This window comes from Dermacentor variabilis, chromosome 1, assembly GCF_050947875.1.
Source record: "Dermacentor variabilis isolate Ectoservices chromosome 1, ASM5094787v1, whole genome shotgun sequence".
Taxonomy (NCBI): Eukaryota; Metazoa; Arthropoda; class Arachnida; order Ixodida; family Ixodidae; genus Dermacentor; species Dermacentor variabilis.
In genome coordinates, this window is record NC_134568.1 from 274,595,339 (window position 1) to 274,618,182 (window position 22,844).

Sequence of the window (22,844 nt, forward strand, 5' to 3'; positions counted from 1 at the left end):
ACTATCAATCATGTGATAGAGAAATGTGCGGAATATAACCAACCGTTATATATAACTTTCATTGATTACAAGAAAGCGTTTGATTCTGTCGAACCCTCAGCAGTCATGGAGGCATTACGGAATCGGGGTGTAGACGAGCCGTATGTAAAACTACTGAAACATATCTATAGCGGCTCCACAGCCACCGTAGTCCTCCATAAAGAAAGCAACAAGATCCCAATAAAGAAAGGCGTCAGGCAGGGAGATACGATCTCTCCAATGCTATTCACAGCGTGTTTAAAGGAGGTATTCAGAGACCTGGATTGGGAAGAATTGGGGATAACAGTTAATGGAGAATACCTTAGTGACTTGCGATTCGCTGATGATATTGCCTTGCTTAGTAACTCAGGGGACCAACTGCAATGCATGCTCACTGACCTGGAGAGGCAAAGCCGAAGGATGGGTCTAAAAATCGATCTGCAGAAAACTAAAGTAATGTTTAACAATCTCGGACGAGCACAGCAGTTTATGATAGGCAGAGAGGCACTGGAAGTGGTAAGGGAATACATATACTTAGGACAGGTAGTGACTGCGGATCCAGATCATGAGACTGAAATAACCAGAAGAATAAGAATGGGCTGGGGTGCGTTTGGCAGGCATTCTCAGATCATGAACAGCAGGTTGCCATTATCCATCAAGAGAAAAGTATATAACCAGCTGTGTTTTACCAGTACTCACGTACGGGGCAGAAACTTGGAGGCTTGCAAAAAGGGTTCTACTTAAATTGAGGACGACGCAACGAGCTATGGAAAGAAGAATGATGGGTGTAATGTTAAGGGATAAGAAGAGGGTGGATTGGGTGAGGGAACAAACGCGAGTTAATGACATCTTAGTTGAAATCAAGAAAAAGAAATGGGCATGGGCAGGACATGTAATGAGGAGGGAAGATAACCGATGGTCATGAAGGGTTACGGACTGGATTCCAAGGGAAGGGAAGTGTAGCAGGGGGCCGCAGAAAGTTAGGTGGGCGGATGAGATTAAGAAGTTTGCAGGGACGACATCGCCACAATTAGTACATTACCGGGGTTGTTGGAGAAGTATGGGAGAGGCCTTTGCCCTGCAGTGGGCGTAACCAGGCTGCTGATAAGGATGATGATGATGAAAGTTTTGCTTCCAGAAAGATATCTTCAGTGGTGCGCGAACGAATATTCGCTTCGCTAAAGGGAATGTTGCATCGAATCTTGTTCGCTCGAATCTGCATTCTGGGTTTCCTTATAGCCATAGAAAAACAGCCAAATTTTGACGTTCCTTCGTCGGACTCGGTAATTCGTTATACACGTGTTCGTTATATCGACGTCCGATCATGTACAACTCAATGTGATATTCATCGCTAAGGGCTGAAGGCGAGTGATTTTCAAATCACACTTTCGTAATTCTATCTATCTCATATCTTGGTTGTCTCCCTGGTTATTTGAAATAAGTGTCTACACAATTGATGACTTGCGCGGCGTTTCCAGATACCAAAGCCGAAAAACTTTCAATGAGCGATTCAATGAACGCCACTTACTTCTCCGTTCGTGAGTATAGACATTCCTGTACGCGCGTGACGTTCCTTTTATACCTACCCTCAGAACCTTGGATGATCAAGATAATGTTGTGTTTATTATTTGTTCAGATAGTTGTAACTTCTCCAGATATCATTAAAGTTTCGCTCTCTGCATATATATATATATATATATATATATATATATATATATATATATATATATATATATCGAGAGAGAGAAAGAGAGAGATGCAGCAGAGTACGCCTACAGTTTAATTATCACTTTTTGTATGTTGACTATCCAGCCAAATCTACGGCCAGCCTGCACAGATATCGCAGCCTTCTATTTCCACCTGTTTGTTCGAGTTACCAATGTGAACTGCCAAGCGAGACAGTCGATGCAATTCATAATTGTGTGTACTGTTGGCGTTATCTAGCCCGTGAAACATCGTTAATGAAGATATTCTCATAAAAATTTGCATGTATGCATTCACGAAACGACGTCAGGAGATTGTTATTAGGGTATGTAACGATATATTGCCGAATTCACGAAGTTTTAGTTCGTAAGTGCTGTTTACTATTGGTAGGCCGCATTCGCTAATATGTCCAGCATCCGGACTGCCTGGCATGTGCTCCTAAGAACAACTCTATCGTAAGGACTTTTTTTGTAAGTACGAGGCGTAGATACCAGACAATTGGATGTGCGATATGGGAAATTAGTGTTTTTAAAGCATCGATGGGCTGGTCGCGAAGCGAAGCAAGATCGTTTTGGGCGGTACTTTTCGGCGATGTATGTGCATGAATCCAGGTGATAAGGTTGAAAATAGTCTCTTTCTTTTTATTATTTCTTCTTCGTACATTTATTATCTTTCCTCACGTAAGTGATCCGAAATAATCGCGCGTTGCGCTTCTTTTTACGCAGACACGTTCTTGCTTGCTTTGGGCATGTACTTTCAATATGTCATTCATAAACCGCACAGCTGATGATGCGCTAGGTATGAGGCAGCTTTAAAGTACGAAAAATGTACAGAACGTATTTTTCAATGCAGTTTAGGAAGTTTCCCTCGGCTGTTCTCCTACAAGGCACACCACCACAAGCATGTAGAAAAAAAAAACACGCACAAAAACATCCCTTGTCCTCAGCATTAGTGATGTTTAATAGACTGTCCAGAACAAACAGCACACATTTACACAAAACCAGTCACGTGACATCCACAGCTCATAACCGATCATATGACCTCCATAAATGGTCGCCAATGGCTGCAACTTCCTCTACTTCTTATCCGGGGTGATACAATGATCATGCTCCTACAAAAATAAAGAAAAGAAAAAAAGAGAAAATTTTTACTTTTCAATGTGATTGCTGCAAACTGCGCACTGATCAAGCCGCGTAGCAATACTTTCGCGCCTTCATTGTCTCGAACCCCATTTTTCCAATATATTTATTTCGTGCAGTAGTGGCATGTGAATTCCTTGTTACAACCTCAATCACGACTTGAAGCCTCAGCTGGTCGCTTATTACGGCCACAATCTGACCTTAGGGAACTAGCCACCCTGACTGCTTGGGGTGCGAAATCTTTATGTGGCACGTCATGCAGTCCTGCCAAACGGGTGTATTTTACGGACGAGTGCAAGCTCCCGATAGTGGGAGCAGCCACACGTATACAGAGGCATACACGTGAAATGTTATAAACGGTGAAGAGACAGCGCAAGCACGGGACGACGGCTGAAAGACGCCTGTAGGACACAGCGCGGAATGGAAGACGGACAGTGATGTGGTCCGTCTTCCTGTCACTGGTGCTAAGTTTCTTTTTCTCTTTCTTTTCTTTTTTTTGTGTGTGGTAAAAAAATAAATTCTGGGGTTCTACGTGCCAAAACTAGGATCTGATTGTGAGGCACGCCGAAGTGGGGGCTCCGGAAATTTGGACCAGCTGGGGTTTTTTAACGTGCACCCAATACACAGAATACAGACGTTTTTGCATTTAACTTCCATTGAAATGCGGTCGCCGTGGCTGGGATTCGAACCCGCGACCTCGTGCTGAGCAGCCCAACACCATAGCCTCTAAGCAATCATGGCGGGTTGTTTGTGTGCGCGTGCGCGTGCGCGTGTGTGCGTGTGCGTGTACGTGTGTGTGTGTGTATGTTTCAAGAACAAAACACAAGCTCAGCCAACAAATCAATCTTTAGTTCTTTTTTAGTTCTTTGTTTTGTTTATACAGTACTCCCAGCTGCTCTTTGGCAGCCAAGGCTGGAGTTCTTAAGAGTGAAACAATAACCGCCTGCAGGTGTGCAGTTCAATTCTGGCAGATGGTAAAAATAAAATAAAAATAATCAATCACGCTTAATAACACAGACGAAAGTTATTCGAGAGAGAGAGAGAGAGAGAGAGAGAGAAACGGGGTGGTTCGGGAAGGCAGGGATGTTAACCGAAAGAGATTCGAGAAAAATGAAAGGACTTGCCCTTAAAGGTGAGGACTTGAAGGTGAGCAAATACATTGAGAACAAATGTCACCACATAACATTCAATAAAGTGACACGAAGTTCATTAATAAGCAAACGTCAAAAGTATAGAAAAGAAAGAAGCATAACTTGTCAATTGCGAGATCACGGAGCATACGTCGCTGATGTGGCGCAAGGAATTCACGCGACAATAAATTTATTATTTCACACGCCGTCACGGAGAGCACCTAAACATCTTTCGGCATTACATAAAATATTTACGTCTTGTGAAAGCGTGCTCTACTCCTCGATAATTCCGCGCAAGTAATCAAGCACACCTGTAGTCGAATACATTTGCAAATCAAATTATAGAGGTAAGAATAAAGTACCTGTAGAAAACTATGTAAATAAATTACAACTCACAACAACCGTGCAAGTGGCAAGAGATCCATGAATAAACACGCAGCAACGTTATAGGGGAAAAAAAGTGAAAATGACAAGGCCGCCGAGCATGCGCCGCGGATGTGATGCCACAAAGAAATATCATGCGACAAGTAACTTTGATATCTCGCACTTGCAAGTGGTCGCGGAGAGCTGCCAAAATGCTTCGGTATTAAATAACGTTGTTACATCTCGTGGTAGTGTTTTGCATTCGCGATACTTCTCGGGAAAAATTAATAGCGGTGTGCAGAAATTCGGGTTTGCGGCATTAAAGCTGTCTTGTCGTGCTTCAGCCTAGTGCGCTTTGATCTGAACTGCGCGTAGGCATCGAAGTGTAGTTTTGTTTGGTTTTTTTACAGTGTTGCTGCCTTACTTGTAATCGGTGAAAATCACGGCGTGATTAGAGTGCTGCAAGGCCAGCTTGGTTTAGGAGCTAACAGTTGTATTTCGGTTGTAGTTATTGTAAATGAATACTTTTTCTTGGTACGGCTTTCAATGAAAGCAATATTTTAGAGTACGGACCCCAGGCGACGTCGGCTTATTCGAGTAGAGGTTTCACCGACGATGTGTAAGCTACAAGCTTTGTTTTACATGCATAGTGCCTAAAGCGGTGTCTTCGCGTCCATAGTTTTTGGCGCTGTTGATATAATGTACTTTATGTGGGTGTTCCAGCTAGGTGTTCGGTTTATGATCTCACCAAAAATACTTCAATTCTTAACTTTCTTAGTTCCGCCATTGTTGGCGGTGTCCTTGTGTACCAATGGATTCCTCTGTTTTGATACTGACATATGTGCGACCTTTGAAGCACTAAGGCTCATCTGGTATGCCTGGCACCAATTGTTAATGGCTTTCAGGTAACAAACTAAAATTAGTTCGCCTTCAGCTGGCTGAATAATTCAAGCAAGCAACACAGACAACTGCAAATAAACGGCAAGGCACTGGACAATCAAATGTTAGGTAATTTAAATCAATTAAAAAGAGAAGCGGCTCAAGCACTGAGCCTTGAGGGACGCGTGAAAGGACTGGTGCAAGTGATGAACAGGATGCTCCAAGCGAGTGAAGAATCATTTGATTTCTTAGTACACATCTAAATGTTATAGTTATATTGGATACACGGTCGAAGGATTTCTGAAGGTCTATAATTATTATGTAAATTTACCCTCCTTTGTCTAGTGCTGTAATTAGGTCCTTAGTCGTTGAGGGGCCGCGCCGAAGCCCATTTTGACTTTTGGAGAAGTGGCTATAATTTAGAAAGGCGCTCAAGTGTTTGTTAGCGAAGTGTTCAAATTACTCTGCTAGAAGTATAGAACAGTGAAACCGGTTTGTAGTTCGATACAGAAACTTGAGCTGCCTGCAGAGCCTCGAGTCAGTTCTCGAACGGACAGGTCACGTCGATGATGATTACCTCCTCTCCCTTGCCAAGGACTAGATCGGGGCCGTGCGTCGCGTCATCGACGGGCCCGTTCTTGTGAGTCACTGAGAACGTCTTTGCGGTGGCAGTCTTCAACCGGTCAACAATTCTGTTGTGCCGGCTGGTGTATGCAGAGCTGTGGCTCATGCAGGGACACAGGACATGCGGAAGGTTTGTCTGCGCGCGTCCGCATACCCTGCCGCGCTACCATACGTGCATACGTGCCGCGTTGCACGTGCGCATACCCTGCCGCACGTGCAAAGTGCCTGGCTGCGTTCAGAGGCAGCAGGTTGAAGCGTGTCCTGTGCACGAAGCGCCAATCGCACAACCGGGTGAAGCGACCGCACCACATGAAGTGGGAGCTGCTGGGGGTCTGCGGCGGCGCACTCCCTCACACTTCGTTGGTTACGTTTCTCGCGGAGGGCGTGGTCGCGTGCGCGCGTCATGCTATCCCGGAGCGTTCTCACCACTTTGGTGTGGTGCTTTGTAATCCGGATGTCCTTGCCGCAGGTGATGATGGCACCATGATCTTGCATCTGCCAAGAGACATTTAGACGATGAGAGGCCTTCCGTGCTTTGGGGCATACCGACGACAGCTAGCTTGCTAGCTCTCGGAAATCGCCCTTTGTGTCTCAGATTAGGTATCCTGCGAGATCGTCCGGAGTTGCGGACCTGCAAGGACGTTTGGAAGTTATTTTGTTTAACGCTTGTAGCGCCAGCTCCTGGACATCCAAGTCTGCTGATGTCAAGAGCTTGAATGCGTTGTCAATACGACAGGTGTCGCTGGTCTCAGCGGCAAGGGACGTGCCTGCTGCCCCGGCCGCGGGCCTGTCGTCAAGGTACTCGTTTGCCGCGTTTGCTGGCAGAAAAAGCGTCCTTTTGATTAGCGGCCGTAGGGCGTCCTCGAGGCATGCCCACTCTGCTTTTCCCACAAGCCCGCACCGAATGGCAAAGATGAGTACTGGAAAGACGAAAGTTTTGACCACATCGATCCTCCGCCAAGGGGCGAGCATAGAGCCTAGCAGGCTGCGTCCGACGTCGATCACCTCGTTGATCGTGCTTCTGTCTGACAACAGAAGGAAGCCGACAAGGAGCCCTAGAAATTTCTTTCCCTCGTAGTCCCCTACGGAGGGAATCGCCTCACTATATGCAGTGAATTGCGTCGGTCGGGTGCCTGCGGGGGTTTTGCCAGAGAGATTCAGACTTTCCAACACTGCGGTTCAAGACATCGCATGTCACGACCTCAACGGCGGCAGAACTAACGGCCTTGCGTCGAGCACTGGAATTCATTGATTCTGAAAGACCTAGAAAATGGGCTGTGTTCTGTGATTCAAAACCGGCATTACAGTGCACGCAGTCAGTTCTCCGACACGGATGTCATGACCAATTGACGTACGAAATCATGAAACTTTACCATCACGTCCAACAAAAAGGTCACGAGTTCGTTTTTAAATGGGTACCTGGCCATTGTGGAATCAGCGGCAATGATTCCGCCGATAACGCTGCTCGCACAGCACATCAAGAAGAGCACAGCGTTCCAATCCCGCTTTCGAGGGCAGACGCCGCAAGGCAGCTTCGACACCTGGCACGCAGTCTCACACTGACCGAGTGGAACTCGCCAAACTTACCCCTCCTCCTAAACCCCTACCTGCAACTCCGACCTCCACTCGGACTTCCTCGACGTGAAGCTACGCTTCTCTGTCGCCTTTGGTTAGGTGTTGCCTTCACAAAGGCATACTCTACATTAATTAGAATGACTGACAGTGCAGCATGCGAGGTCTGTGGCACCGAAGAAAACATCGACCACCTGCTATGCCACTGTTCACGATACACCCCAGAGAGACAAGAACTTGCCAAAGCTTTCCAAAAACTGGACCATGGGCTGCTTTCTGTGCAGGTGCTGCTGGAACACCGCCCCCATCGCCTGTCGGCCCATAAAGCGGTGAAGGCGCTTTTGTGCTTCTTAAGGACGACGGGCTTGTGCGACCATCTGTGACTATTAAGGCAATCTCTGTAAGACCACACACGTCAGCGAACTCACCGCAATTTCCTTCTTTCCTTCCCTCCTGTCTCTCTCCCCGTTATCTTTGTTTTCCCCTTTCCCATTCCCCCGGTGTAGGGTAGCCAACCGGACGTTATTCTGGTTAACCTCCCTGCCTTATACTTATCTCTTTCCCTCCTCAGAATTTAACTAGAACGAAGTCATGGATTTCAATCTCCATTACTCCGTTTTCAAAAGTCTTGAGAAGTGATTTATTTCCCCGCTAATCGATGAAGGGAAGGAAAAGTTGCGTCAACATTTTAGACCTTACGTGTCAATGGGAACTGGACGGCAGTGTTCTTTACTGAAGAAATTACGAGTTCTCTTCGACTTAAGCGCGAGCAATTCGCTTATCAAATGAGGAACCCGGACCGGACGTTATTCTGGTTAACCTCCCTGCCTTCTACTTATCTCCCCCCCCCCCCTATTTCCCTGGATTGAGGTGAAGTCCCAACCGAGAGGCCAGCTTTGCCACTACGTTAATTCGACTCTGGAGTTTACCTTGGTCACTCGCCAGCGGCGTCAGATCGTCGGCGCAGGCAAGCACATTGTACTGCTTGTCGCCTCCCTGAACTGCCCGCACGACGGGGTCGATAATGAGGTTAAACAACAGGGCGCTCAGTGGGCACCTCTAGCGGAAACTGGCTGAGATGTCGATTGGTGCGGTCGTGCCGACCTCATCTATGATGGAGGATGTGTTGTCGTGGCAGAGGTCTGCAACAATGGCGCAGAAGTCCTTTGCGGCACCTGCTCCGCGGAGTGCATCAACGAGAGCGTTGTGCGGGACAGAGCCAAAGGCGTGGGCAAAGTCGAAGAACGCAACTCAAAGGTCTCCACCGCTGGCCCACGCTGCGTCCAGGCGCTCCTGTAGCACGAAGTTGTGTTTGAACGCGCCATCATGCGGCAGGAACAAATTCTGACACCGCGAGAGCACTTCTTGGTCGCAAAACCACTGTTGTAGGCGGTATGCGAGGCAACCTGCATACAGCTTGGAGATTGTGCTTCCAAGGGCGATGGGTCTCCAGCTCGTGACATCCTGCGGCTCACGCTTCTTCTGGATCAGGATCGTCCTTGTCTCCTTCCGGGCAAGGGTCACGCGCTGGTACTTGAGGCAGACGTAAATACTGCTGTAAGAAAAAAAGCATCAGGGTCAGTTGAGCGTCAGCGCTGGTACGTAATGCGGTCACTGCAGGGGGCTGTGTTTTCGCATCTGCGAAGGTGCGCAGCCACTTCTTCGTATGTGACTTTGGTTAGACCGGGTTCTACAATCCACAGTGTACTACGATCGGATCTTAGCTCAAAAGGCCGACCCGCGTCGGCCATGTCTACGTTTGCACCGCTCTTTCTTTGTCGGCATTCCAAGCGCTTGCGTATCTAGTTTTCTTCCGCTATCCCGTGGTGGCGGTGCTGTCGTCGACGCGACTGTAGATAAAAAAAAACAGAAAGGCAAGTTGTCGTTCTTGATTTTGAATTTCACTTCACTCTTCTCATCGTGATAGGGAGGCCGTCTATAGTCCGGACTCCCGAGGAGCAACGCGCCTACGAAGAGCGACGTCCCGCATGCGCTTGGCGTTTTGTGTACGATCTTGATCGGTGGTATTTGCCACCCGCCGGCGACGATTGCATTTTCGTCTCTATTCCTGCCGTCGCTCTTCGTAGGCGCGTTGCTCCTCGGGAGTCCGCGCTGTAAGCGCATATGATGGAATTAATGTAATAATAACAGAGGTGACACGAGAATGTGTGTGCGTGCCTATCGTCACGATGACCACCGATCGAGACAATATATGTGTTCGTACCTTTGTTCAAAATTCTGTTCACCTCTGTGTCGTGTGCTAAACAGCTTCGCTGGTCATCCACCTTCACATAGTGTAATGAGTCATGATTTTAAAGCGAAGTTTTCGATGTCTGACTGATTCGTCCGTGAGCGCCGTAAACGCATTGCAGGAAAGCCAACTTGCACATCTACGAGAAATCTACCGTTTGCATCCGCAGTACCGCGCAAGCGTCGACCAGCCGGTCGGTCAGTGCCTGATAAGGGCGCGAAGCGACGAGCTCAGCAAGAATAGCGCATGCGCACGAAATTCACCGGAAGCGCAAGTTGCGTCTGCTAGGCGTGACACCGCCACTGTCGCAATTAACTGAGCTCCCCTGCTTATCGGAGAGAAAAAGTGCGCGTCAACACGGGCTCGTCTTAGGATCTGCAGGGGAAAAAAAAATCAAAGCCCCTTTCTTAAATATGGATCGAGAGTTTCATGCTAGATCGCTGATCGCTAGATCAGCGAGCAACGATCAATCAGCGATCAATCAGCGATCAATTAGATCAGCGAGCAGCGATCGCTAGATCGCTAGATCATGCGAAACTGAAGACGCTACAGTGACCCACAACGCAACACTGCTCCTGCATTGATCTCACGTTTGCAAGCAGGCTGTGTTACGTTACGATGACAGAGCCTCTGACCATCTGCCAGAGCGATCACAAGGCATTACTGTGCATGTGTAGAGTCACCCGTGAAAGTGTGAGTGTGTTCGTGTAATCAGCGGCTACATGATCTAAAAGAAAGGCTATGCAGCTTAACGAAACGTGTCTTCATTTAGCTTCAACGTTCAAAAAATACAATCCTAAACAAGCAATCAAATCACATATGCATAGCATGGGATCGCTCAGCTTGGGTTGGTTGTGTGGTCATTCGCTTTAGACCTTGACCCAGTTTGCATTGTAGGAAAGCTTCGCGTTCAACCATCTTTCCTTAAGAAATGGGTTTTGATTTTTGAATGGGAATAACCTTGGCCGTTTCGTCTCGTGTCTTCCCGTGCGTGCGCTGTTTCTTCACCATGATATGTCATCGACTAACTCGATTATGCACCCTGCGGCAATGTCATATACGTGCTCCCGAGCAGGTTTGTTCCCTCTTTTCTAACAACCGCGTAGATCACAATTGATGTGATGCATAACAACATCAATTTTTGGCCCTGATATGCATGCCGCCGTTCCCCTAATCATTCGGGGTACTACCGTGTTTGACAGTTGCCAATACTCTTCTGCATATAAGAAAGCCACTCTCAGTCGCACCGTGCTACCACAAGTTCTGTCTCTCTCTCTCTCTTCCTTACACGGAGTGCTTTCATTTGCATATTTATTTCTCCTAATTAGTACCGCAGGCACCTCGAAGCCTCACTTCGCGTTAGGCTGCACGTCTATAGCCATCAGTGCTGTTTTACTTGGCCGAACACAATTTCGTTAGGTGGTTTCGTCAAGCGTGGGATCCGTCGCTCAAGAGCAGAATTTTCTTTTGCTCGGCGCTGCGTCAATTAGCGCAGCGGATTCGAGCGTCTCATTAGCTGAACGAACTTTCTGCCTCCTTTGCGCTCCGGTTGTTGAAGGGACACGCTTTCTTCATCTTTTTGTTTTGCTTTGTCCTGGGGTCCTGGAGCTCTAATTACTTCCTTCACAGACACACGGGACGTTCGGGCACGTTCAGTTTTGTGCTTTAAAGTCATAAAACCGAACGTAGCCTTTTGCTATTTATTGCGCGCAAGAGCAGAGTTTTTGGCACGACAGCTAAGAGTTGTGTTGAGAGAAAATTTCATTCATGTGGAGTTCGGTTTCGGATATTTCGTAGGATTGCGTAACAAGCGTTATCACACAATAAGGGTAAATCTGTGTCATGTGGATCTCTAGTACGAATGCCATTCGCTGCTCATTTTTTGAACGCGCCTCTACTATTGTCCATTTTTATTGTTTACTGCAAACGAACTATGGAAGCATCGTTAACGAAGCCTCGTAAAAATTGCGAATAGATTCCGCCTGAGAATTCTATCACGACGTTGTTTGTTCCTTTTCTTTCTTTCAAAAAGCAACCTGTATCAATTTGCAAGATTGCACACGACACCCTTGCAGATGCATCTACTAGCAAGAGCACTGCTATTCAATCGCGTAATTTTTGAACTGTTTGCAAAAAAACTCATGCAAGCTGAGCTCCGTCGATGTATGCAGACATAACCAATTAAAAGATATGCCTTCTTCAAGCAGCCCCTATTCACACTGAACGTTCTAACTCTGGGAGCAGAAAACTTGTACCATTCTACTTCCCGTTCAGTTCTGATTTCTGAATAAGTTTTATAGCCGTCTTTCTTTCCTGACCAGTCGACCTGAAAGCTTGAAGCGACGCATACAGTGAATTCTTTCCTTCACCGTGCCATAGCAGTGTCTTGTTGGTTTTTCTCTACCACAGCAAGCGATCGGCCTGTGCATGCAACGCATTTCGGTACCCTAGAGAGAAGCGTAAGGAAACTAAACCTCGGTGAGAGTTTTTGTTCGGACGTAATCAGTCATATTTTTTGCGTGCATTTTTTTTATCGCCCAGCCCCCTTTTCTTTTTCAACGGCCGTCGCCCGCCTTTGCGGGCTCAAAGCCAATACAGGACGGATCAGCCCGGCGCATCCCAGGTGGAGTTGTTTCAGCGCACGGCCCAGTTGAGCCACTTGGCGAGAGCCGGCTATTTCCTCCAGGCTTATCTTCCAGAGAACGTCGCTTCTTTCTCGGCCCCGCTTTATTCGGAGCTCCTTTCACGCGCACTTCCTCGCGTGCCTGCCTGCCGAAACCGTAGATATCTTTTCTTCCCGAGTCTCCGTGAAGATCGGCTGAGGTTGCACCTATACACGACGTGCTGCGGGAAAATAGGGACAGCGGCGCACGTAGTGAGATGGAGCGTTCGCATAAGCCACTCGACATGCCAGCCTCCACTCTGAACCGGTGGGAAATAAAACATCCGGTCTCGAGGCCGGCACGCGGAAGCCGAGAAAGACTCGGAAGAAAGAATGGGGAGGGTTATCGGTCAGCACGGCCGGCCCGCCTTGCGTATATACGCCGAGGTTATGCTCCCTTTGGCTGGGCACGCAGGGGGCGGCGTGCGCGATTCCGGACGAAGATCCCCTGCAAACAGCGTCGGCCTCAGGCAAGATACTTCCGGACGGAGGGCGTCTGGACGGAAACTTCGGATAGCGCAGCAGTGACCGCGCGATGTCGCTTCGGAAGGGCCAACTGACTCGTGTTGTTTCGTGGCCGCGGCGCGTATATGCTTCGTCTTGGGCGCTTGTCGCATTTACTGCATGAAAAACGATTTGTAAAATATGTTAATTTTACTGCTTGGAAAACGATAAATGATGACGCAGATAAGGCAGCTCGATCGTCGAACCAAGAAGATCGCTGCGTGACTATTCCTCTCTTAAGGACAGACACTGCGAAATAGCTTCGCGTTCTAGCACGCACACTCTTGTTAGCTGAGTGCAGCACTGCACATACAAGGTGCACCAGACGGCACAGACTGAATCGTTCGCTGCAACTCGGACCTTCGGCCGGACTGCACCGACGCGAAGTGTCTCTTCTGTGTCAGTTGTGGTTCGGAGTTGCCTTCACGAAAGCTTATTCAGCAGTAATTGGAATGGCTGACAGACCTGCAGACGGCCGCGAGAAGAACATTGACCACTTACTGTGCCACTGTCCTCAGTTGGAAGCACAAAGACAATGTATCTCCAACGCATTCAGAAAACTCGATTATCATCTTCTGAGTAAACAGACAATGCTAGAACACCGTCCCTACCGATCATCGGCTCAGAAGGCAGTGAAGGTACTTTTGTGCTTTTTGAGAACGTCTGGCTCGTGCGAGCGCCTTTGACTCCGTAGTGCTGTCCGTGCACGTCTCTCTACCCTAATCTCTCTCTTTCTCCCCCTTCTTTCTATTCCCTTCTCCCGTCCCCCAGTGCAGGGTAGCCAACCGGACTCTTGACTGGTTAACATTCCTGCCTTCCTTTTATCTCTCTCTCTTGGAAAACAATACTTCGTATGCAGCGGTGGATGCATAGATACGATGAGGCCGCACCAAGTGAGAAGATTATTAGCGCAAGTACTCATTTGGGCAAAAAGTCCTGTACTGCTGCGCCGATACTTCAATTCTCAATTTCCAGATTACCGTCTTCAAACAGGATGAGCCACACGCTGTTCTGTAAGAGTAGTGTTCCGAGCAAACAGCAATTATAGAGCAACCATCACAACTAACGCATATCCGAAGGTGTTTTCAGCCACTTGTTAAAAATTTTTATAGCTAGCTGCTTGTTGAATATACTCATCACCCCAGAGACGGCGCACATTCTTAGCAAACACAAAAGAGGCTGTGCTCCATACACCTAAAAAGAAAAAGAAGTGATATAGTTGCCGATGTGTGCAGTGCAGTCATCATCATGACATCATCATCATCATCATCATATATATTTATGTTCACTGCAGGACGAAGGCCTCTACCAGAGATCTCCAATTACCTCTGTCTTGCGCTAGCTGATTCCAACTTGCGCCAGCGAATTTCCTAATTTTATCACCCTACCTTATTTTCTGCCGTCCTCGACTGCGCTTCCCTTCCCTTGGCACCCATTCTGTAACTCTAATAGTTCAATGGTTATCTACCCTACTTATTACACGGCTTCCCCAGCTCCATTTTTTTTCTCCGAATGTCAACTAGAATATAGGCTATCCCCGTTTGCTTTCTGCTCCACACCACCCTGTTCCTGTCTCTTAAGATTACGCCTAACATCTGTCGTTACATCGCGCTCTTTGCGCGCTCCTGAACTGGTTCTCGAGCTTCTTTATTAACCTGCAAGTTTCTGCCCCATATGTTAGCCCCGGTAGAATGCAATGATTGTACACTTTTCTTTTCAACGAGTGCAATCATACGTCGACTATGCCGAGCAGAGTCCCGTCCCGTAATGAGCAATGGAGACACCGAACTCATAACCGCATCATTGGTAGTGACAAACAAGACGCTCACACAGAAGACAATGATACATATGTAATCGTCGATCATCAAAAAAAAATTAAATCCACAGTGCCAAAGCTCCAATAAACGATTAATTGCATAGCGTGGAGCCACATAATAAGCACGAAGAGTGTACGTCACTCCTGTGTTCCCGCGCTGTACAATTAATCGCGCCATACAAAGAAGCCTATAGGTACATAACCTCGTGATCTATTAAAGAATTGAATTGTGCGCAGTTATGCCTCCGTTACGTTATGACGTCATGTAGAATGTTAGAATTCCAAGTTACACACGTGAAATTTCTTCGGCGATCTTACTTTGGGACTTCAAAAAAGGCCGTAAGATGGGTGTATCGTGTCAAATACCGAAATTTGTTATCATATATCGGAATATCAAACTTCGCGCTATTTGAATTTTTTGGGCGCGGCTAATGCGGTTACTATGACAAAGTATATTCATATAATACTTGCAGCCTCTTTGATTTATAGACGCAGCTTGGATTTCTCGACTCATTGTATTTTCCGTTTGTCAAACGGTTGTGCGCACATTCGTGCGCGCGCAAAAGGTGGAGCCTGACGAGAGGAATGAAAATGAGATCAAGGACGTAATTTTCACTGCTGATGTCCCTTGTTTCACGCTGCATGCAACAAGCAGCTGCGTTAAAAGACGCAGAAATTGGAAGCTTCCGTTGGGGCACTTTGTCTTCGCATGGAGGGGGGGGGGAGGCGTACAGTGGGGTGTACTCATCGTCCTAGCTAATCACGTCTCCACGTAGGTTCAGACGGGACAGGAAGAAAAAGAGGTGTTTCCGCAACGTTGACGTTAACGCGAAGGAACGCCTTCCCTTAAGCTGTTCGCGAACTTCTTGTTCCTTCATGAAAGGAAAAATGGACATCGACACGTACGTAGCACGAAGCTACAAAGGAAACCAACACGGGTTTCTCATAATACAAAGCTTCGTAGTTGAAGAAAAACATTTGTCCTGGTCCAAACCGGAAGCGCTCAAACTAGGTAATAGGGGTACCCCGCAGGGTTCAGTCCTATCTCCCTTTATATTCAACGTGGCAATGATCGGTCTTCCTGCGAGACTCGAAAAGATAGAAGGACTCGGACGCAGCCTCTACGCGGACGACATCACCCTTTGGGTGGCGGGTGGAAGCGATGGGCATGTGGAAGAGATCCTTCAAACAGCAATAAACACGGTGGAAGACTATATCAAAGACAAGGGACTGAGATGCTCCTCGCAAAAATCAGAACTTCTGCTCGGAAGACCCACATGCCGGGGTCGAAAAAGCATTAGGGAAAGGCCGTGCGTTGTGGTCACAGTAGAAGGCACGACGATACCGATAGTGGAGAGCCTGAGAATACTGGGACTCCGCATATCCGAAAACGGCCATAACGGAGAAGCCATTAGACTTTTTGACAATAGTGTACAACAAACAATCAGACTAATAAAACGGATATCCAACAGACCCTATGGCGTGAAAGAGCACAATCTCATCCGATTAATAGAAACATTCGTAATCAGTCGTATTGTACATGTGGTTCCTTACTTCAAGCTCTATACGCTGCGGAGAAAGCCAAGATAGACTGCATTATTAGAAGGGCGTATAAGCAAGCCTTGGGACTTCCGGAAAATACGTCAAACAAGAAATTCTTGGCGCTCGGCGTGCACAACACACTAGACGAACTTATTGAAGCCCAGAGAGTAGCGCAGTATGAAAGGCTTACACAGAGTTTGATGGGGAGGCACATCTTAGATGACATCGGAATAACCTACGAAGCACAGCACGGAGTGCGGAGAGACATCCCAAGGAAAATAAGGGAACACCTATCAATACCCCCAATCCCCAGAAACATGCACCCAAAGTTTCACCAAGATAGAAGAAACGCAAGAGCGAGAGCTCTCCACAAAAGATTCCGTAGTGCCAGGGACGTGGTCTATGTGGACGCGGCGGAGTAGCAAATGCACAGAGTATGTCGATAGTTGCTACGAGTCTAGAAGGTGACTGCCGAGTTAGCGGGACGGTAAAAACATTTTAATGGCGGAGGCGGCGGAGGAAGCTGCCTTAGCACTGGCAATAGCCTCCACGGAAGCTAACATCGTAGTAAGCGGCTGCAAGACAGCCGTCAAGAACTATGCAAAAGGAAGAATCTCGCCGGAAGCACTGAGAACTTTAAACAACTTTCGTGAAGATCGTGACATTCACATTATATGGGCGCCCGCACAATCCTCCCTTCCTGGGAACGAAATAGCGCACAACCTGGCTCGAGAACTGACAGGCCGAGCAGGTGACACGCAACAAATACTGGGAACGGAGAGAGACCGGATGATCAGCTTTAACGAGATCACCAAACACTATAAATCGGGAAGGGCCCATTTCCCTCCGGCACACTCCTCGTTAAGTAGACAGCAAGCGACGGCATGGCGCCTCTTACAAACAGATACATATCCGAACCCGGTGGCCTACCACCGCTACTATACCCGGACCTTTACACGGATGGATGTAGATTCTGTCAAGAAAGGGCGGAATTACAACATATGGTTTGGGCTTGTCCTCGTACACCCATACAGAATAAAATCAATAATACCAGAGAGCAGTGGGAGACCGCGTTGCTCAGCTGTGCACCGGGAGACCAACTCAAGGCAATTTAGCAGGCCGAAGATGCCGCCAGGGCCCAAGGGCTCGAGGCCGTCATCTAGGTAGAGAGGCCTGTCTCAAATATGCTGTGCACAGATAAAGTTTATTCCTCCTCCTCCTCCTCCTCCTGGTCCGGGATTTTTCTTCAACTACGGAGCTTTGTTTCAGGGAAAGCTGTGTGGGTTTTCTTTGTAGCTTCGTGCAACATACGGGTGGATGTCCATTTTTTCTTTCATGAACTTTCCTCCACCTTGCGGAATTCCGCAGTACTGATTTGCCATAGGTTATTTTCTCATCGTAAACAAAAACCATAGAATGCTATCGTGTAAGCTTTGCTCTTACGCAGCGAAGGACAATGAAAAATAGCAAATGAGGTCGTCATCGATTGTTAAAGCCAAATAAAACAAAGATGTCAAAAGGGTAAAAAAAAAAACGTGCTGAGGAAAGCTGACTTTTTCTTGAGTGCAAATGTGAAAAAGGGGAAGGCAGCGAACGGAGGGAGCGTCTTTAACTTCTTGCAATAATTTTTATTCATTAATTCCAAAGCGTGGAAGAGATGCTTTGATTCTAATGACTCGTGTTTTCGCCCCCTCACGCTCTATGCCTTTCTGCACCAAGCGAAGCTAGTCCTCGATTTTCTTTATTCATTCTTTTGTTTCGGCCCGGGCTATAGTCTTGCGCCACCGCCGCTTCCTTTGTGCCGCTCCCCAGATTGAGCTTTGCCGTTCAACGCTTTCGCAGTGTTAAGCCCCAAAGGCTCTCAAGCTGTCTCAGTGACTGCGTTGTTAAGGGGCCCCTATTGGAGTGCATAATTGAGAACGGGCGCACGACAGCGTCGGCTCTGTACGAGGGATTATAATTGTCAATTATTGTTTCACGCACTCTGCCTGTGTACTCATGGTCCCTTTCAATTCGCTCCCTTTCCTCCCCTTTCTCTACCCTTCCCCCGCCCACCTCCCCAACCGGCCCTTCTTTTTTATTCCAGCTCTTTCACGTGAGAACATTTTTTCAACGTCACGCGCCTCTCTTTCCTTTATTTTTTTTTTCGTCTACCTTCTAAAGAACGCGTTGCGCGCATCGTCTCTAAGACGTTATTCGAACACCTCCCACAATATTACTTCCTTTTTCACATTTTTTTTTTATTTTCTTTCCCTCTAGCTTTTTTTTTTTTTTTTTACTCTCTTTCGCTTTCGAAATCACGGCATCCCTCCACTGCACTGCATTTTTGCATCTTGTTCTCCTGGCACACTTTTTTCCATTTTCACTTTTTTGTCAGAGAGTGACTCAGTGTTTGCCGACGGCGTTATTTTTCCTCCCTTTTGTTCCCAACTCCTCCTTTCTCTGTTTTACAGACGTTAACATGGTTTCTGAGCCCAAGCCTCACCAAGTTAACCGCAAAAGGCAGAACCTTGCGCCGGATCCGTAAGTGTTGCTAATGCTTTCACTGTCTGTACGTTTAGCACTTTTTATCCACTTTCTTTTTGCAATGTCTGCCAAGTGCAGACAAGAACCACGAGTAGTGTTTCAAAGAAGTTGTATTGTATAGGAGCGACGCGCGTGTAATCATTTAGCCGCATCTGCGGTCACATCGCTGGTGCGTCGTAATTTATGCATGCGCCTTGAAATGCCATTTTGACGCCGCTCGAATATTTTGTTATCCATTCTATAAAAAATGGGGAAAAAAAGAGTATGTCAACCGCAGTTCAAGGTCTCCTTTTAAATTTGTGAGTGTTCTCGTATTTATCTGCATTCGACATCCATCGTTTTAAGATCCGCTAATGGATTACTTGTCGGCCTCAATAAGGTCCCGTATTTGTTTCCAACGAATAACACTCTGCTATTTTTCATATGTTATCAAGAGAGAGCACGCGTTCTCGACGCCGTTGTATTACTTTATTATAATGTTTTGCCCTTATACATTATTCAACTGCGTCGCGTGGCGCTTCACTAAAAGATGGCATATATTAATGCAGGAATTACATGTAACAGGACCAACAAATTGTTGTAGCAGCGTCAGACGATGAAACGGAAGTGATGGCTCGCTCTTATAGTGCTTACTTTAGCGCGGTCGTCTTAAGTGCCCAAGGCCAAAATTCAGCAGCATTGTTCTCAGCGCGCCAGTGACCGGAGCGATCTCAATGAACGCGAAGCAAAAATGACGCCATTGAAGCTGCCACCGGCAGGCCTGGATGGCATAGTCCCACTTTCTCGAAATGAGGCAGCATTTTCTATGCTCTGATCGAAGATTATTCTTCTTACGTTGCTTTTTTTTATTTTGTGAGGACGCCTTTATAAATTTTGCAATATTTACATGCGTCATCGTTCTCAAGTAGAAGGCAGTGCGCTGAGCGTTCTCTTCAAAAGAATGGCTCGCACAGCTTTTAATGCATTCGTATCAGGACCTCCAAAGTGAAAATGTGTGTGTGTGTTTGTGCAGTGTGGGAAGCCGGTAATGGTGGTATATATAAAAGACAGGATGTTTGTCGAGCCAGCTTCTGAGTAACACTTTGCAATGTGGTGAACACGGTTTAAATCATGGATTCGGGACCTTAAATAGGTGCGACGTAATGCTAATGCATTTCTCTCGCATTTACCGCTAAATCGCCAGTATTTGTTTTTCTTTCTAATATTTGGCTTCGCGCAGTCCTTTAATACTTCTGTCGGTAGACGAGAGCATCCGTTCCTTGTAAAAACTTCTGTTCATTGTCCCTTCTGATTGCCAAGATAACTAAATCTGAAGCCTTTATGAAATTTATGCAAGAACACCTGCGAGATGAATGCGGGAGTTTGCAATGGTATAGTTGAAGATGGGGAGGCAAACTTAAAATCCTAAAGGTGATATAACGTTACAAATATTGTATGAAGCTGAGCTGTTCATGCAAACTTCCTTATTAAAATGCAAAAACATGATAACCGGAATTTTGCCACACGAGGAGATTTTCATTAGCTCCGCCATTACCTTATAACCCGTTACTGCTTTAACGTTATCTACCAAAACGTTTCCAGGTGCAGTGCAATACGTAGGCGTGTTTTCCGTACCCTTCTGGGCTAATTAATAATGGTTTCGCGTTACTTCAGCATCGTTTCAGTAAAAGTGATGCGGAAAATATGAGTGGCTAATGGACTGGCAATAAGAAAAACAGAGTGCGAAGAAAAGGAAAGGAGATTAAACATGGGTCGTGCCCGGATGGCTAGCCTAGACATGTGGAAGGGTAGCTTCTATATTTTTTATGGCATTCTTTTTTTACGCACACGTTGATATATGCTACCTGAGCTCCATGTTCAACTGGCACAATTCCCCACCGTGGCGATGTTGTTTTAGATGAGGTAGAAGAACCCATGTGTACGCAGTGTTCATGCAAGTTTTCGAATTTCGTGCGCCATAATTCAGGGCTACAGTTAGCAAAATTTCTCTTACGCCTAACATCGCTTCGTGGACCACCGCCACACGTGTCAGTTAATGGCATGAGAACAGAAGTGTAGCCACGGCGCCTTAGCGCGCGATAAGCTTTGTGAAACACGCTGAATCTGCGTCGCTGCAATTCAAAGAAGAGTCATTCGCGCGTGAGGAAGGATTGTCAGAACGGCCGCCGGCCAATGACGGCAGCCAAAGACGCGAGTGGCGCTATTTGGCCATTATTGGCCCTTGCACTGTAAAATATTTTATGCCCTTGAAATTGAACAAGGGTGCAAATGTCACTATAACTCACACCTTTAGACCCTTTAGACACTATTCACGCTCAAGGGTGTAAATTATTTTAGAGTGTGCGCTATAAAAACCCATATATAACCAAAACACGAGAGCAAAAGGTCCGGCCAATCACACGTTTTGTGTGATCTAAAAATCTATTACGCAAATGTAGTCCCACTTCTCTAAAAAATGTAATTTAATGCAGGAAAGCGATTTCTCTTGTTATTGCCGGATTCTGTTATTGCAGACAGCGCCACAAACTGTCTCTCTCAGATTTCATTCAGCGGAGACCGCGATTCAGTTTTCCACGCACGTGGGGATGTTTCAGACGCCTCGCCGCATCATTAGTAGCCTTTCACAATTTCCATTGCAACTGAGGTCTATGAATGGCATACTAACGAGCAGGCGTTTCCGCACCTCTGCGCAGACCGTTCTGCTGTGTACGCGTGCTATTTCTCACCGGATTAGTGGGCTTCGAAACGCATCGAGCGACATCACGCCGCATCGTCGTGTCTTCTTTCGTAATTACCAATTTCCGGCACGCGTCGTTGTTCATCAGTCGGCATAGCGCATAATTAACGACTATCAAACGCTGTATTGGCTGAACTGCTGCAGTTCCGCTTCGAATCACCAGACTTAGTTAGGCGAAACTCATGGAATACAAACACCCGTAGCCGTAAAGAGCCGCCTTTCTTAACACCGGCACCTGGCAAGCATTCCCCAATAGCTTAACGTCACGCCTGGCTTGTACGTGCATTATCAATGCTCCCTGAAATTCCGTAAAGGATTTTGTGTGGCTCAATTTAAAAAAGAATTATAAAAATAATAGCAAAGCCGTGAAGAAGCCCCGCCGCCGCTAAAGTACACTGGAATCGGAGGAATGCACGAGGCGAAGAAATGGTGCCCTCAGGTGTGCGGCATTCTTGAAGCTCGTGGAGACGACACCTGGCGCAACATCCTTACAGAAACTTCGGCCAGGGCGTAAAATTAGGTGAGGAAAAGAAACGGGAAACTAAACGAATCGTACTGTCCGGAAAGCGAATGCCGGAAATGTACAGGCAGATCTCTCGGGGTGCATATATATGTCTAGCATAGATCAATTTTATTCGAGCGACTTCTTTCCATTGCGCGGTGCGCTATTAACTACACGTCCGATGGCGTGTGCTCTCCCCGCCAGCTGTGCGTGATGCGGGGGCGCATATCGTTTAATGCGCTTCGGTGTGATTTGCCCAAAAATTCTCGTGGGAGACAATTTGTCGTCATGCGGACGACGTTTCAAATTTTGGTTGTTTACGCAATTAACCGCGTGCCACAAGAAAATGCTTTTTTTTTTTCGTAGTGCTAGAAAAATTTCTCTTCGAAACTATGATCACCCTGCCTAAGCTTCTCATAATTCTCATAATTCTCATTGAAAAGTTTCTGCTTGGAGTCACGTCACACGTGCCCCCACGTGTGAAGAAAATGTGGCGATTTATGAGGTTTGAAATTAAGCTCCATCGTGGAATTGAAGAGATGCCGTAAAGGTACAGCCGCGTTAATCTTCACATCCTGCAGTTTTTTTAACACGCACCGAAATCTTAGTGCACGTCTTTTCCTCGTTATATTCCACCTTTTTCTTGACCCCCGTGTAGGGCCGCAAACCGGTCGATCTCTGGTTGACCTCCTTGGCTTTCCTCTTTTTGCTCTTTCTCTCTCTCTCTCTCTCTCGCTCTCCTTCGATTCAGCTTCTTCGTCAGTGCGGTTGCTACGGCGGGGAATACAAACTGCGACCATAACCACTGAGCCCCAGCGTCGAGCGTAAATAACTGTCCCTAAGTATTAAAAGGCTTTTTATCAGCAAAAAAAAAA

General features: G+C 46.9%; 1 protein-coding gene across 1 annotated transcript in view; it reads left to right on the top strand.

Moving 5' to 3' along the window:
- The window catches only part of LOC142564867 (uncharacterized), a 262,653-nt gene that overhangs the window by 185,301 nt on the left and 54,508 nt on the right, over nt 1-22,844 (top strand). The window contains exon 3 of the mRNA XM_075676059.1: nt 18,658-18,727. Within this exon, the coding sequence (XP_075532174.1) occupies nt 18,658-18,727 (70 nt within the window). The remainder of the gene's footprint in view (nt 1-18,657; nt 18,728-22,844) is intronic.